Below are 16,397 nucleotides of genomic sequence, written 5' to 3'. Positions count from 1 at the left end.
AAAATTAATCATCTTCTGATCAATGAGATTTGAGAATTCAACAGTGCTGTAAAAACACAATGATCACAGAAAATAATACAGAAATTCTCCAGTATCTGCTTCTCTGTCTACATTTTAAGCTGTTCCAGAAATAGACTACAGCCCTCTCCTTACTATGATTTAACAGCTTACTTAAGTTCGGTCAGAAATCTGTTAGAAAGATCACCATTTTTATGAGGCCATATAAATGTAACATGACTCCAACAGAACATTTCCAACAATTTTGCAACAGTTTTGAATCACTGAACATTGTGAGCATTTTTGCAGGATAAAAGCATCTGCCAAATGCCATAGATGTAAATGTAAATGGATTCCTCCACCTCTCTTGGGGTTATAAAATATGACCCTGCATGTTAACTGTATTTATGTACTGAACAGAAATTATTTACTGTAAATGGCCATCAAGTACTTTAGTTGTAGACTTGAATGAGTAAACGTGGTGAAATACCAGACACACTTGCATTAAATACAATCAGTGGGTGTTTATTGAAGAATATTTACAAGTTCCATTTAATGAAAGGCTCATTCAGTTCACATTGGACAGGGTCAACCAGACATTTACAATATACAGTAGTTTAAAAAGGTAACCTCAAGTGGCACCAAACATGGAAGTTAACTCCTTTTATTGAGCTGTAACAGATGTAATTTTATGTAATGGATGTTTTGTAGATACAGTGAGCTGACTTCAGGTTAACAAGAAAAAAGAAATCTCTGTGAAACACCATGGCAATAAGAAATACATGAAACACATGAGGACTACTGCACATTTAATTAAAATTGTTTTGGAATGTTCTCAAGAGATGTTCTCAAATACAAGATTATATTTTATCTAAGCTCTGATGATTTTAGTACTTGGTCCCTGCTGTCTCACAAATGGAGCACAAAACAAGAATATTTTTGCAGCATTGCGTAATGAGCCATTTTTCAAAAAAGTGGAATATCAGAATAAATAAAATACTACTTGGAAAAAATGTGAAAAACTACAAGTGGTGAGCAGTATGAAGAATGCATCCCTGTGTTTGATGAAATCCTATAGCGCTACAGACTTTCTGACAATGTTCTTCTGCAATGCATCCATTTATTTGTAGCTAACATTCTTTGAAAACACTGAGTGAAAGTAAAGTTGAAACCAAGAGGAAGATTTGATGCAAATGTGTGTTTAAGTGAGTATGACTAGACAAAGTAGTTTTGGTAAACCTGACACAGAAGATGAATATAGTACTATAGTATGTCTATAGTAATATAGACATACTTTTTCAAGTTAAACATTTTACACTGTGTGCATGTGTGTGGATCATGACTGCCCTGATCATTCAAGTTTGCAAAAAACAGAATTAATTAGATTGAATAAAAAAAGCAGTATAAATGCAGGGACATGTACAGGGTTATATTAGGCTTTGCTACTATGTTTAATTGTAAATTGACCCTGTATAAGTGTATCTATAGTTCATATCCTTAGTAAATGTAATAATATAGAAAACTTAAAAAGGCAAAGATTGTCTTTGTTATGTTTTTTGAAAAGCATGACTGTAAAATTAAAGTGATGTGGAAGGTGCAGATAAGAATGACACACTTGGATAATACAAATCCTGCTCTGGTAACATTATACTGGGTGTAGTCCTGATACAGATATTGGTAAATAGCAAAGATTTTGCCCCTTTGTCTGCAAATCTTTCATCACAACGAGGCCATGCACGTACAAATCTATACTGTACATACATAAGAGGAAAAATACTGCCATAAATATTACCACAGTAAGATGATTAACCAGAGTGCACTCTAACCCACTGCATTGTACAACATCTGCCTCCATGGACTTTTCACTGGATTTCTGGCAAACACTCAGATTGATTATTCTTTTACGTAACACTTGATAAACAATCATAATAATGGCTTTGATAACTAAATAACCCTGATATATGAAGATAACTTCATAAGCCATACCGCTTTTAGTATCACACATTATTTTGTTTAACCACTGTGTCCATGGCAACCATTATCCTAAAACAGGCACACACGCATACACACTCACACACCTGGGTGCACATTGTAAGAATAAAGTGATGCTGTTGAGTTTGTATTGGCTCTACAACGTTTCAGAATTGAACACAGACGCTAAACACTGTATACAATTTTTAGCAAAATAAAAAGTAAACTTTCATTCGAATCCTCATTTAGATACAATCCTCACGCTGCCAAACACTGGCAACAACATATAAAAAAAAAGAGTTTTTTTCTACATGGTGATTCACATGGTGTCAGAATACCATGATGAACATATCCCAGCATTGGGCCTCATTTATCAAGTTGGATAGGAATGTATTTATTTGTAAATCATTTGTAGGAGCATTTACACAATACATTTGGTATTCCTGAAAATCCCATAATTTCCAAAAAAAAAAAATCTTTGTATCCTTCTCATGCTCGTGAATGTGTGTAAATTTACACATAAGAAGACTAACTAATGTATAGCACATTTGCCTGGCTTCAAATCATATAAGAGTTACTGCACTTTTATATACAGATTATGCTTCATATTAAAGGCATCAACTAAATAAATGTGAAAAAATTTAAAAAGCAAGAAAAGATCATTAAGACAAATGAACCCAGTCAGTCAATTAAGAATGCCACTGTAATAAAAGGAGGATGGGCTGCAAAAACGCGATGTATATGTCAGTTCCATTTTCCACAGCATCTACTTTCAATGCTATGCATTAGTTTATTAGTGCCAGTACTCAGGGCCCGATAGGTGACTGATCTGGTATGTCTCAAGATGCAATGTGCTGTATAATCCCTAGTGTGCCATCTTCGGGCTTCCTATGACACTCAGTTCAGTCTGACTTATGAAAATATTAACACACAACTTTACAGAAAAATTGATAAATGAGGCCCATTATATGTACATCATATTGATCCTGACCTGTTGAAATCTACGTGCCTGTTATCATTTATGTATAATGATTACTAAAAATGAAAACCCAGTACCAGCTGAAATGCTGACCGCTGACCAATTCCAAGTAATCAATGTACTATGTACTGATTTTTCCTACAAGGCAAGGTTTACAACACAAGTTGTTCTTGTTAAAAATCATTTTTTATACAAAAGAGTAAAACAAATGCTTTTTGTCATATTTATTACTAAAACCCCAAGCACTCTCCCTCCCCAACCTCCCTAATCAGAGACCCCACGCTTAAAGTCGCACCCCACCTTTGGAGTACCCAGCCAATATCTGTGGTGTATTACTGGGAAAGGACCTTTACACTGGCTGATCACAGCACCAATAAGCCAGTCAAAATGACAACCACAGCATGCCAGAGCAAAAATAATGTGCTGAAGGATCTGAGGATTCCCACACTGTTTTTCTGGACCATCATCCCAGTTCCTGTAGAACAAACAAAAACAAAATTAGGTCTTCTTATCTCTCATTTAAACAAATATTCTTCTTGAGGAATCCAGAAATTTTGATTAAATATTGCATCCTTTTAAAGATTTGCTGCTTAAGACTATTGAGCATGTCCACTCTGTTATTCTGTAATGATAGGCAACATACCTGAATCTCGAGACACTATGATCTCGTGAGCTGCCCCATCACCTCCCTCTCCCCAAGATCGGATTTCCAGGACCACATAGCCATTATCTTTGGGTAGTGGAAGACTGACTGATGTCTTGCCTTTGTCTAACACCTTCAGAGCTGACTGCCCCTCATGCTTATATAGGACCTATAAATACAAGGGGAATATAAATAGGTAGATCAATTGGTATCTTCTCAGCCTATTATATGTCCTGTACCTTTTAACCAGCTGGTCTAAGTGCAATTGCTAAACAAAATATCTTGAGATAGAAACAAGAGTTTTTAGGAAAGACAAACCAGAAGTACTTGAGCATCCTATGTGAAATATTTAAAATCACCACCAGGTTAAGAGAGTTTGGGAGCAAGTAGCCACTGGTGTTAATGTAAGTTCACTGGGCAGACTGCTACACAGTGGTATACAACAGTAAATTAAGTGGAGGCAGACCACTCTCCTGATATTACAAGTCAAAATTGACTCTGTACAATAGCAGAGATTGAAGATTGAAACACTATGGAGCATCAGGTGCCAGTCATTAGGGGTGTAAACCTCAGGCTTCCACACATCACATTATGATTTTGATTCAAAAGGCAACAATTTAATATTTGATGATACCACTGAATCCGCTACAATGCAATATGATTCGATTTAGTAGCCTCTGATTGATATTTGACCAACTTCAGAATCTGGGGTAGGCCAATTGTTAATTCCAGTCGTTGCCATTTAAATCAACGCATAGATCCAAGTCATCCAATTGTTACACCCCTCCTAGTTATAGCCCATTGCAAATAAGCACCCAGTTAATAATCTGTTTGACTCTTTTTTTTGTTTGCATCACACAGTCATCGCAATACTAGATGGAACAGAAATCTAATCATTAGGACGTAGCATAATATAGATTTAAATGATCCAACTCCCAAGTAAAAAATTAACATTACTCCAGGAAAAAATAATGCTAAATTTAACCCTTAAATTTAACCTCAGAGGCATGGAAGAGAAATAAAGAAGAAAGTTCTTAAACTATTGTATTTTTCTTTTATATGTGCTCATTATCATTAGATTACTTAGAAACTTATGTCCAGGTTTGTCCAGCTTATGTGGTTGATATGTACTGTTTTTCTTCAATGAAGGGGTGCTTTGAAATGATTTGCTTAAAAGCATTTTTACGTAGTAGTAATAATAATAATAATAATAATTTTCAGTTCTACAGAATGTTGTCTTTCTTTTTCTTGATCTATTCCCTGTTTTTAGAGGCAACCTGCACTCATCTCATAAATCCACACTAGCACAGCTGGTTTAAATTTAATCTACTTTAATTTAGTTCAGGACATCATAGTCTGGAAGCAACTTAAGTTTATTTAACAAAGATTTTAAACAATTTTAAAGCATTGATTAACTATACTACATTAAGGTCTAATTCTGTTTTAATTTATACCATGTCTGGGTAAAACCAGTCCAAAAAGTACATACTCCTGTGTGCCACTTACTTTGTAGCCCTGCACTGTAGACTCATTGTCCATAGATTTAACATGATCCCACCTCACAGTTACCCACGAACCATCCGTCTTCCACGAAACATTCCCTGGTGGACGGTTAGGGGCTGAAAATGAGAAGACATGCAAATGAACTAATCAGTCTCGTAGCACTCACACTGTTACTTTGTATAAAATTGTCTGTCAAATGAACAAATGCAAATTTCTATGAAAAACATGGCTACATTTAAAATGAATGGTACTGGAACCTCCAATTCATATAAATTTTCAATTATCCAACAATATATTTTTATATACAATATAGTTTTAATTCAGGTAGATTAGACAACACAGATGCTGTAGCTCCATTTTATTGGGTTCGGTAATATGATGACATAATATCAATATTGTAATAAATTATGTCACAACGCACTTTTCTGATTATATCACAGGTATTGCGATATCTTTATCTAACATTTAAATAGCAATGACAAACTCTGATTGAAAGCAGATGATTTGAAGTTTTACACTGAACCTTTAAAACTGCAAAATGTATGTATTTATTTATTGTTATTAGAATTTATTAGTACTATTAGAATATTTTAAATAAATTTTAAACTTATTTTTATAGACATTGCAGACATAAAATCTTTCATAGTTTTTTTTGTAACACCAATGTTTTGCATTTGAGCTGCTTAGCAAACATATACAGTGCCCTCCACTAATATTGGCACCCTTGGTAAATATGAGCAAAGAAGGGTGCAAAAAATTGTCTTTCTTGTTTAACCTTTTGATCTTTTGTTCAAAAAATTCACAAAAATACTCTCATGGATATCAAACAACTGCAAACACAACACAGGTTTATCCAAAAAAAAAAAAACTTTGTTAAATATATCTGTGGCACAATTATTGGCACCCTTTTAGTCAATACTTTGTGCTACCTCCCTTTGCCAAGTTGAACAATTTCCTGTTCACAGTCACCAAGGCGTACTAAAAAATGTAAAATATCAATGGGTATATACTTCAGATATATTTTTCTCATATGAATTCATAGGGGTGCCAATAATTGTGCTACACATATTTTTAACAAAGTTTTTTTTTGGATAAACCTGTGATGTGTTTGCAATTGTTTGAGCATTTTTGTGAATTTTTTGAACAAAAGATCAAAAGGATAAACAAGAAAGATAACTTTTCACAGCCTTCTTTGCTCATATTTACCAAGGGTGCCAATATTAGTGGAGGGAACTGTATACTGTGATACATATTGTGTATTGTAGTATTGTAATGTCTGCAAGTATTGTGATATGATATTTTTGTCATATGGCCCACCCCAAATAAGCATCAACATCCCAGAATCCTCTTCCACTTTCAACCCAGGCCCCCAGGAATGTCAACAATTCTAAAAACTCTTACGGGGTTTCTTGGTGATGACAGTGGTCCGTGGAGAGGGCGGCCCAGTGCCAGCGCTGTTATAGGCCAGAACAGTGATATGATAAAGTGTGTTGGGTCTTAATCCAGTCACCCGCGCTGTATTCTCCAGGCCAGCTGTTCGAACACGGTCTGCTGCAGCTTCCCTCTCATGCTGCCGCCAGTACCGGATCTACAAAGAGATGACACATCAGGAGTGTAGTGCTGACTCAACAGGTATTAAACACAGGAACATGTTGTACGTAGATTTCGGGTTTGGCAATAATATTTTTTTCAGAATCAATTATGCTGTTTTAATGTAATTAAAAGGAGTTTATGTCTCAATCCAAGATACTGGTCATGTAGGAGTTCTTACTTCTTCTTAATTTCCAAATCAACACAGTAATCCTATATTTTATCATATGATGAATGCTGGTTTCCCCATTACTTCTACAGTTATCTGATAATGATATGGTTGGTTTTTATTAGACACTAATGATTGAATATGAAGTATAAGGAAGTAAACCTCATAGCCACGCAGTACTCCATTGCTGCTTAAATGCTGGATGGGTTCCCAAGAGACTTGGATCTCAAAGGCTGTTAATGCTGAGGCATTGATCTTGCGGGGCGACACTGTGGGCTCTGAAGGAGATAAAAGTCTTCAGTTCAGTGACCTTGAATTTCTTTGATAAGACACTTTTCAATGTTAAGTATTAAGCCCTTCTAAGTTAATTAAGTGATTGTGGCATCAACTAGTCATGTAAAATATAATGATATATGGAAAAGCTTTGGACAATAATTCAGTGTATTACACTTCTCAAAATTGACTTTCTCTTACAGCCACATTCTTGTCTTGTCATCTTACACATGTCTTACCCTCTTCAGCCGAGTGCACCACGGCTATCTGACTGAAAGGGCCTTCTCCTTTTCTGTTGTAGGCTTTGATTTTAACCTCAAAGGGGCAGTATGGTGTGAGACTCTGGTTACTGTAGACGTAACGTGAAGACTCCACATTAGGAACACGCACCACCATCCATGTCGATGCCTCCAACTTCTTAAATGCCAAGATATAGCCAAAGCCATCACCATTCTGATATTCCCTGGCCATGGGCTATATGTCACATTGATGGAAGAGAAATCATACAGTTGCTGTATGCAAAAAGTGATGCAATTTTTTTGCTAAGATCAGTACATACAGTATATATATGCATGAAACAAATGAATACAACCCATAAAAGAAAGTATGTAAGAAAACTGTCCACTCACGGTCCATGAGATGATGAGCTCACTGCGGTCTCCTCCTCCTCCACCCAGACCACTAGGTGCCACTGTTGGTGCTGAGACACAACCACACACAGAAAGAACTTACTTTAACAGTCATGTACTGCTCACTAGTCAACATTAGATATCCTATTGACCTCAGGCCATCTCTTTTAATTGTATATTGGTTCACTTGCTTAATTTAGTATTAAATATCCAATATATCTTCCATTTGTCTAAATAGCAATATAAACAGCATATAGACACAGACAGAAAAAAACATGTGTTTGGATTTAGAGAGTTTCTCTGACCTGCCTGTTTGGTGCGAATGGTTTGCGAAGGCATGCTTGGCTCCCCACTACCCAGAATGTTGCTGGCAATGACCTGGAACTGGTAGTCCATCCAGGGTCGTAAGTCAATCACACGTGCAGATTCGGCATTGCCCTCAATATTAGCAGGTTCTTGATGGAAAATATATGAGAAAAAGCCATCTGGTTACTATTAGTGTGACCGAATGGCAAATTAAAAACCACTAACTGGGACCAACAGGAAGTGGTATTAAATATTCTGGTCTTTATTTTTGTGCAGGCACAACTTTAACTTAGTATTCAAATGTAGCCATGTTGCTGATCTGATTAAGAGTAAGCTAGTTTTTTTCCTTCTGTTCTTGTCTAGTTAATATAGTCATGGCCAGTGATGAATGCTCTTGCACTGACATGGGTGGCACAGTATGTGTGACATATTAAACCTGTTGGACAGGGGCAAAGCAAAAAACCCTAACCCTAATCCAGTTCCATTTCTAACAATCTGTTTTTCTGGACGTGCACTATTTATTTCACCCCACTTCATCAGGCTACTTTACCCAAATACTAATTACATATAACTGATTAGATTAGTTTATCCTTAACAAACAAGAACAAACAACTCAGTTGTAATTGAATCACAATACATGCACAGTAGTCATTAAACAGACTACATCCTGTAAGTAACAAAATCAATAAAATTAATTAGCTACTTGATTTATTTCCATCATAGGGGATTTTGCAAATAGAAATGCTCACACATGAGTGAGCATCCAAAAAAAAGTGTAAGTTGGTCCCAAAAGTACCAAACTATGTCCACAACTATACTGTGTATCCAAATGTTGCATATTTTATGCCTCATTTTTTTATTATGATCACAAAATTGTTTTCTTAATGTTCACTAGAATTAAACTGAGAACCAAATGTATTGCAAGTCAAATTAACTTACTTAAAACCCAGATTAATTACAGGTGATTTGTTTTACCTGTCCTCATTCTCCTCCAGTCATGTGAGTGCTCGGAGCGGCCCATGATTACATATTTCCCAATGGGGCTGTGGTTGTCATAGCCACGACTCCACCTTAGCTCTAGTGATGTTTCATTCACATTCTTAACCACCAAACCTCCAGGGGGCCCCGGAGGGCCTGGAGTAAAATAGAGAGAGAGATAGATAGATAGATAGATAGAGAGAGAGAGAGAGAGAGAGGTTAAGCAAATCTTTTACAATAACATTAAAAAACAAATACCCAAAATTCTATCACAAATATTCTACTTTAAAAATGAAATATTTACACACACACACATTTCTTTTTAAAAATTAAACACCAACTCATCTTCATAAATCTCACATAGAACTTGATTAATACACCGTATCTCCGAAAAACAATCCATATTATTTATAAGTTTGTAATATAAAAACTCAATTTTTATCCTTACAGCCACTAAACTCTTTAAAACATCCCCTCAGAATCTGTGGAGGCAAGCTGTAGACCTTTATTGTGCTGTGTTTTCCAAATTGCTAACTTTGTTATTCCTATCAAGTAATTCAACAAACAAACTTTCCGTCTACTAGAGTAGCTATACTTAACTCCGCCAATGAACAATTTATCAGAAAACTCCTCCTCAAATCTCTGGAACCAAAAAGAAAAATTTCTTTTTGGTTCCAGAACATTTAGGCTTGGACATTTTAAGAACAAATGCTCCAAATCTTCATCTTGTTGCCAAAACCTTCACACTCCCCACCCCACTGCTGTACACAGGTTGCCCCGTGAATAAGCCTCCACTGTAGATCAGCCATCCGCTTTTCTTTTCTATGGGAGGCTTATACAGGGCTCTCCACCTCTACCTCACGAGAAAATGGTCCTAATAAATCTGGCCACTTCGATGCTCTTTGCTGTCTCAGTGAATTCAAACGCGTAACTTTCAGCATAATGTAGTACAGTGCCTTCTTTGATGTATACTCAAAGTCTCCCAATTGAGGGGTTTTGGGAGATAAAATTGAACAAGCATCTTCTTCTCCCTGTTCCTCAATAATAGCTGGAGCAATCATAGATGTAGATGTCCTCTTACAAATATGTTCCTGTAGCTACTTGGTAACACAACAAAACTTTCATCCTTCAACTTTGAAATAAGACGTGTTGAGCATAATCCTGTCACCACTTTAAGGGCCTCCTCAGATATCCATCCATTCTTATCTAAGAGCTGCCCCAGTTTTGTGATGCCCTTCCTTAAAAGACATGCTCGTACACTTACTGAAGACGACAGTCTAGTATGAATAATTGGATCGAACAGCAAGGGTTCTTCAAAAGCCCAATCCCCTTGCTCGTTTACAGTCCTTTCCACTTTTAAAATGATCTTCCAGGCTTGTATCATTGACCTATAAAATGGTGTGCGCTCAGAAAGGCTCACCACATCACTGTTTAATAAAAATATATGCCTGTCAGGTCCAAGGTCACCTGTTCAGGATTAAACAAGCAGTTTGTGTCCACGCCAAATCTTTATGATAGAGCTGTCTCTGTACTGCTTGTAATCTAAAGGCTCAGATGCAGCTCTTGATATCCACCAGGCCTTGACCTCCTTCTTGAATTGGTAGAGAAAGTGTTAAACCTGTATCCAATGCTGTCCACTCCAAAAAAAATCTACAGTTGTTCTCTGTACTTTACAAATTGGTTCATAAGATGTTCAATTACCTTGTGCCATAAAATAGAAGCAGCCAGATTATTCACCACCAGAACTCTGCTTCTGTATGACAATTGTGGTAATAGCCATTTCCAAATAGTTTCAAAATTTCACTCCCAATTTTTGGTTGGAAAATGATCATTTCCACCCCCAACACTTGTAAACCCTCCCTTCCCCATCTCAAACCACTGGGAAACTGTGGGGGGCCGAATCCATTCCATTGCCCAATAATAAAACCTTCGCTTTTTTCCCAATTAACTTTGGCTGTGGAAGCTTTTTCATGCTGCTTAATACTTGCATTTAAAATTGCAATATCATTCATCGTTCAGAAATGAGAACTGGTATATCATCAGTGTGTGCTGATAGATACACTTTAAAACTTTTTTCTGCACCTGACATTGAGATGCCATTAAGTTCTCTCCAAAACTTACACAAAAATGGTTTAATAGTCAAACTATACAGCTGTCCTGACAGAGAACAAGCCTGCCTAATCCTCTTGAAACATGTATTGGAACACTTAGTCCTCCACCCACACTGACCATTACAGATACCTCATTATACAGCAATCTAATAAAAGATAAAAATTTATCACCAAAGCCAAAACCTTCCAACACATTAAAACGATAATTGTGATCAACCCTGTCGAATGGTTTCTCTTGGTCTATTGAAAAGGACACCCATGTTAGAATCATTAAGACGACCAAAATCAATAACATCACCTATGTAAAAAAAAATCCTGATCCTTCTGAATCAATGAACTTAAATAACCTTTTAATTTGTACTTTGCCTACATCCCACCACTGACTAAGATTTTCAAAAGCATTTTTTTTCTTTTTGCAATTTTCCCACTTTAAAACTATTACAAAATAAAACATCCTGCAACAATTTCACGTTAAAATGCCAAACGTGCCTGGGCTGTAACATATGTTTCATATCAAAATCAATGGTGACCATATGATGATCTGAAACTCCATTTGGAAAAATAGAAGCATTTATTACTCTATTGTTCCATGCTCTGCCTATATATAATCTATCTAATCTGGCCCCACTAAGCTTATTATCCACTATTTTAATCCATGTATATTGTCTTACTCCTATATTTCTCTCTCTCTCCACATATAATTGGCCATGAGGCTCCTCTCCATTCCTATCACACATCCTACACATCCATTTTCACTGAAATTTTGAAGAGCATTTTTCAGTTTCATAAAAACTTCCACTCTTTCTGGCTCCCTATTTAAAGCATAAACATGTACAAATACAAAAACCACACCTCCATACTCAGTCTTTGTTAACAAAATTCTGCCTTTTTCAATCTCCTAAGTGGCTAAAATATTTATATTCATACTTTTAGAGAATAAAATGGCTACACTTGCACTGGTGTTTGTATGTATCATGACTACATACAGGTTTTCCTTCCCACCACTTGCCCCACTCCATCTCATTTTCACTGTCTGTATGTGTTTCTTGTAAGAACATAACATTCATCTTATTTATTTTTAAAAACTCTATTGTTATTTTTGTCCTGTCTCTACCCCTATTTATATTTAGAAAGCCTACTCTCAGGCACTAAAAGTAAAGCCAGCAGAAGAGAACACAATAGAAAAAAAGTCACCCAGTGTAATTTATTCATTTTTTTTTAAATAGGAGTTTACTTTCTCAGCAATTTCATTAGCATTTCCTCAGTCTAAACCTTTTTTTTTTTTTTTTACTTAAAGCCTCGTGAATTGCTGTACGCTATAACACAACCATTGAGAGCCATTCATTTTTCTACATCTGGGAAAAAGTCTTTCACTTCTATGGTCTTCCCAAACGTTTCATCCAGAAAATCATTAATCTCCTGCACTGTATACAAATCATCAACTTGAGATCCAACTTCAGAGATATCAGAAAACGCATCATCCTCTCTCACATCTTCATCATTGCCCACTTCAGAACAATTTGACGACAACTGTGCTTGTTCCACATTAACCTGTTCAACTTCTTTTTAATTTATTTGGTCAACCACTTCCTCATTTCCAAGTTCATCTGTTCTTACAGAATTTTCATTTCAATTTACATTTCCTTCAATAACTATTTCTTCATTCCTCATACTATCATCTTCATTCCTCATACTATCATCTTCATTCCTCAGACTATCATCTTCATTCCTCAGACTATCATCTTCATTCCTCAGACTATCATCACTCAACTCTATGTCATGTTCACCACTATTTTTTGTCACCTGAGATTGTTCTTTTTTTTTTAATTTTTAATTTTTTCTTTTCAGAGGAAAAATACATACAGAGATCAGGGCATACATAATTTCTCAGAAAGAGATAAGAAAATAAATAAATAAACACATACATACATATCAAGTACGCATATACAGAGTATATATGCCCTCAATCTTGAAAACAAATTTCTCATATGTTACATAAGCATTATATTTTCTTCCTCTTAACAACAACTATATACAAAAGAACATGGGGAGCTATTGCTTACAATACATATGAAAAGATGCCTTAAAAGAACTGATACCATTCAAGAAAAATCTGGGCGTACCAGTTTAATATAATCTATCCATTTATTCCAAATTAGAAAAAAAATCTTCTATCTGAGTTCTTAAAGAAAAATATTTTTCCATCAGGTTTTTCCATCATGTATATAATGTGTATTGTATCAATCCATTCTTCAACTGTGGGTGACTCTGGCTTCAGCCATTTTTTAGTAATTACTTTTTTACTAGCTGCCAGAAGAATTAACAACAATTTCTCATCCTTATTGTTCCGCCCATCTAAGTTTATATTACCCAAATATAGAGATTCACAATTAAAAACAATCTCTACTTCAAAAACAGATTCCAAATTCCTTTTAATCTCTTGCCAATATGGCATTAGTTTCTGACACCCCCAAAAAATATGGTAGTGGTTAGCTTCCTTTACCCCACATAATCTCCAGCAGCTAGCACCCTTCCCTTGGTGTTTTTTCTGTGATGGTGTAATAAAGAACCTAATAACATTCTTCCAACAATATTCTCTCCACATGGCTGAGCTTGTAGATTTCCACTGTGTTTTACAAATTTTTCCCCAATCCTCATCTGAGACATTAAAATTCCCTTCTATTTTCCATTTGTCTCTAATATAAAATGTGTTTTCGGGTACAGTTTGGAGTCGCCTGAGATTGTTCTTCATCGGAATTACATTGATTAATTTCAGAAACTGCACTTTAGTTGGGTACCCATAACTCCACTATTACCAGCTTTACATGGGCAAGCAAGCCCACATTCAAAGCTGGTGTAAATCATGTATGGCTTCCCTTCATGCCACACACGAAAAGACACATCTAACTCAGGTTCATTCAGAAACATCAGAGGCTGTCTTCTAAAAAACATCATATGCTTTAAAGCCGAGTTTTTAAAGCCAGGTGGAATCATTTTGATTGCACTTGCAAATCAAATTTAAAGCATGCGAGTCCCTTCTCAATTTCTTCATTTTCGATGAATGGTGGTACATTGGAAACAATAACTTTAGTCGGGAGTAACAAGCAGTGAGACAAAAACATAAACGCCACTTACCCAAACTCTGCTTATTAGGTGATTAACCAGATTTTTCTCTTTTACAAAAATCATCATGGTTTTATTCATCCTTGAAGCCAAACAAATATTTTCGTAAGCAGTCTGATCCCCGCTACCGCTACCAGTACATCCTCTACTGTCACACTGGGCTCAGGGACACACCTGAAGCTATGACGGAGCAAGAGAGGAGGTACACCCTCCTGCGGAGGGAACACCATCCCAACCACCACAAAAAAACTACGACTTAAAAAACATATTTTAGAGTTCCCACTATTATTTTACTTACTTTCCAAATACTCTTCTACATTTGAAAGGAAAAGCAGTAAAAGAAAAAAGAAAAAAAAAAAAACAGTAGAAGAATTACTGGCACCATGTACTTTCAGAGTACAGTTTTTCTCCTATTAGATCCAACACATATTCACAGGGTGAGTAAAAGAGATACTGATAGCTTCAAATTCCACAAGCTTCATGGTGTTTTCTTTAACAGAAGCATATGTGTTTATTCATATTCTTTTGGCTCTATGTAACACTTATGGTATTTACAGTATAACACTCTACTACAGTAAATAAAATATCTTAAGCTATATCTTAAGATAAAAATATCGGTATGGTAAAAAGGATTTAAGAGTAGAACAGCCATTGCCTTAGGTCTGCTAAACACACACACACACACACACACTCACCCCTAACGACCAGCCTGGCAGATGCCACTGCACTGTCTACAACCGTCTGCGCTGAACATGTGTAGATGCCTGCTTGGCTCAACTGGGCGTTCATGATGACCAGGTCACCGATGGTTTCTTTCTGCAGAGTGTATTGTATTATATGAGCAAGGGAAACAGAGTCTGGCTTTTCCCAAAGGATTATTATTACAGTGCATTATTTTGTTAATTCAAGGATGTTTCACAGTAAGAATACTAAGCATAACCACATAAAACTGGCAGAGCAGAAAATGGTTATGTGAAAACCAATTTCACTTTGAAGCCTATCCCATTAAAAGACATTTTGAAGGCTGCTGAGATGTGTGAATACTAAAGCTAATCCTAATCAAATCATAATACACATCACAACCTCACTGCAACATGGTTTTGCTTAAATTCACAACAAAAGCCAGAATCACATAATTACTGAGAAAATGACAGCAGATTTGCTGACTGCACTGTCATCAAACCAAGAGCATTAGGAGTAAATTAGAGAAAAAAATATAAAAGATTTTGTATTCCATTTGTATTTTGGTTTTCATGATCATGGTAAAAGTGAGCACATTATTAAAGCAGTTACCCCATCCATACGATGGTAGTGTCCGTTTGGTTGCTCCAGGTCTAGCAGAACCCCATTGAGGGACCAGGTGAAGGTGAGGTCCATGGTTGGATCATGTGATGCGTGACACTGTAGGGTGACATTATCCCCCTGGTTGATGTCAGCATTAGAAGGTGCCAGTGTAATTTTGGTTGCGTCTGTTTGTAAAGGAATAAAACGTCAAGAATTAATAGAGAAGTGAGTCCAGAATCATCATAGCAGAATGTAAACTTGAGACACGTGAATAAAAATGCAATTATGAAATTGTGAAATTTATTTGAAAGCTACTCAATAGATCTTAGCTTTAGCTTTCTGATTAGCAATATCATGTGGAACTAGATACAAGTCCCTTTATTTGCTTAGGAATCTTCCTGATGAGATGTGTGTGTGTGTGTGTGTGTGCGCGTTTGTGGAAACAGGGAAACTGACCCAAGCATTTTAAGGTTGCATGTTTTTTCTTTATTTTTAGTGATGACTACATGTTTAGTAAAAAAATTTAGGGTCTTGTTGAACAGATAAGAACATACAGGTTAATGAAGGTGGTGTACCTCTGACTGACAGATGGCCAGTGCTGTTGGCTTTGCCCAAGTAATTCTCAGCAAAGCAAGTGTACTTTCCTTCATCTGCACGGCTGATGTTATAGATCCAAAGAACCCCATCTGGCGTGACTGTAACCCTGTATGCAGTTTCATCATGTTACTCCTCTATGCTTTCACCTACACAGCTTGGAGCTGAGGCTTCATAACCTATTAGCTACTATAATCATTATTTCAACATTTCATTTTATTTCAGTGAACGGTGAAAGTGTAAAGCC

At 36.2% G+C, this 16,397-nt stretch overlaps 1 protein-coding gene across 1 annotated transcript in view; it reads right to left on the bottom strand.

Moving 5' to 3' along the window:
* Positions 1-506: 506 nt before the first annotated feature.
* The window catches only part of cntn2 (contactin 2), a 36,953-nt gene continuing 21,062 nt past the window's right edge, over positions 507-16,397 (bottom strand). The window contains exons 12-23 of the mRNA XM_026935688.3: positions 16,132-16,259; positions 15,566-15,741; positions 14,968-15,088; positions 9,036-9,194; positions 8,060-8,209; positions 7,755-7,825; positions 7,365-7,599; positions 7,015-7,130; positions 6,495-6,681; positions 5,097-5,209; positions 3,591-3,759; positions 507-3,422 (exon numbers count right to left, since the gene is read on the bottom strand). Coding sequence (XP_026791489.3) covers positions 3,310-3,422; positions 3,591-3,759; positions 5,097-5,209; positions 6,495-6,681; positions 7,015-7,130; positions 7,365-7,599; positions 7,755-7,825; positions 8,060-8,209; positions 9,036-9,194; positions 14,968-15,088; positions 15,566-15,741; positions 16,132-16,259 — 1,738 coding nt within the window. The 3' untranslated portion in view covers positions 507-3,309. The remainder of the gene's footprint in view (positions 3,423-3,590; positions 3,760-5,096; positions 5,210-6,494; positions 6,682-7,014; positions 7,131-7,364; positions 7,600-7,754; positions 7,826-8,059; positions 8,210-9,035; positions 9,195-14,967; positions 15,089-15,565; positions 15,742-16,131; positions 16,260-16,397) is intronic.

This window comes from Pangasianodon hypophthalmus, chromosome 20 (assembly GCF_027358585.1).
Source record: "Pangasianodon hypophthalmus isolate fPanHyp1 chromosome 20, fPanHyp1.pri, whole genome shotgun sequence".
In the NCBI taxonomy this organism is placed as follows: domain Eukaryota; kingdom Metazoa; phylum Chordata; class Actinopteri; order Siluriformes; family Pangasiidae; genus Pangasianodon; species Pangasianodon hypophthalmus.
This window is presented reverse-complemented; position numbering and strand designations above follow the sequence as displayed.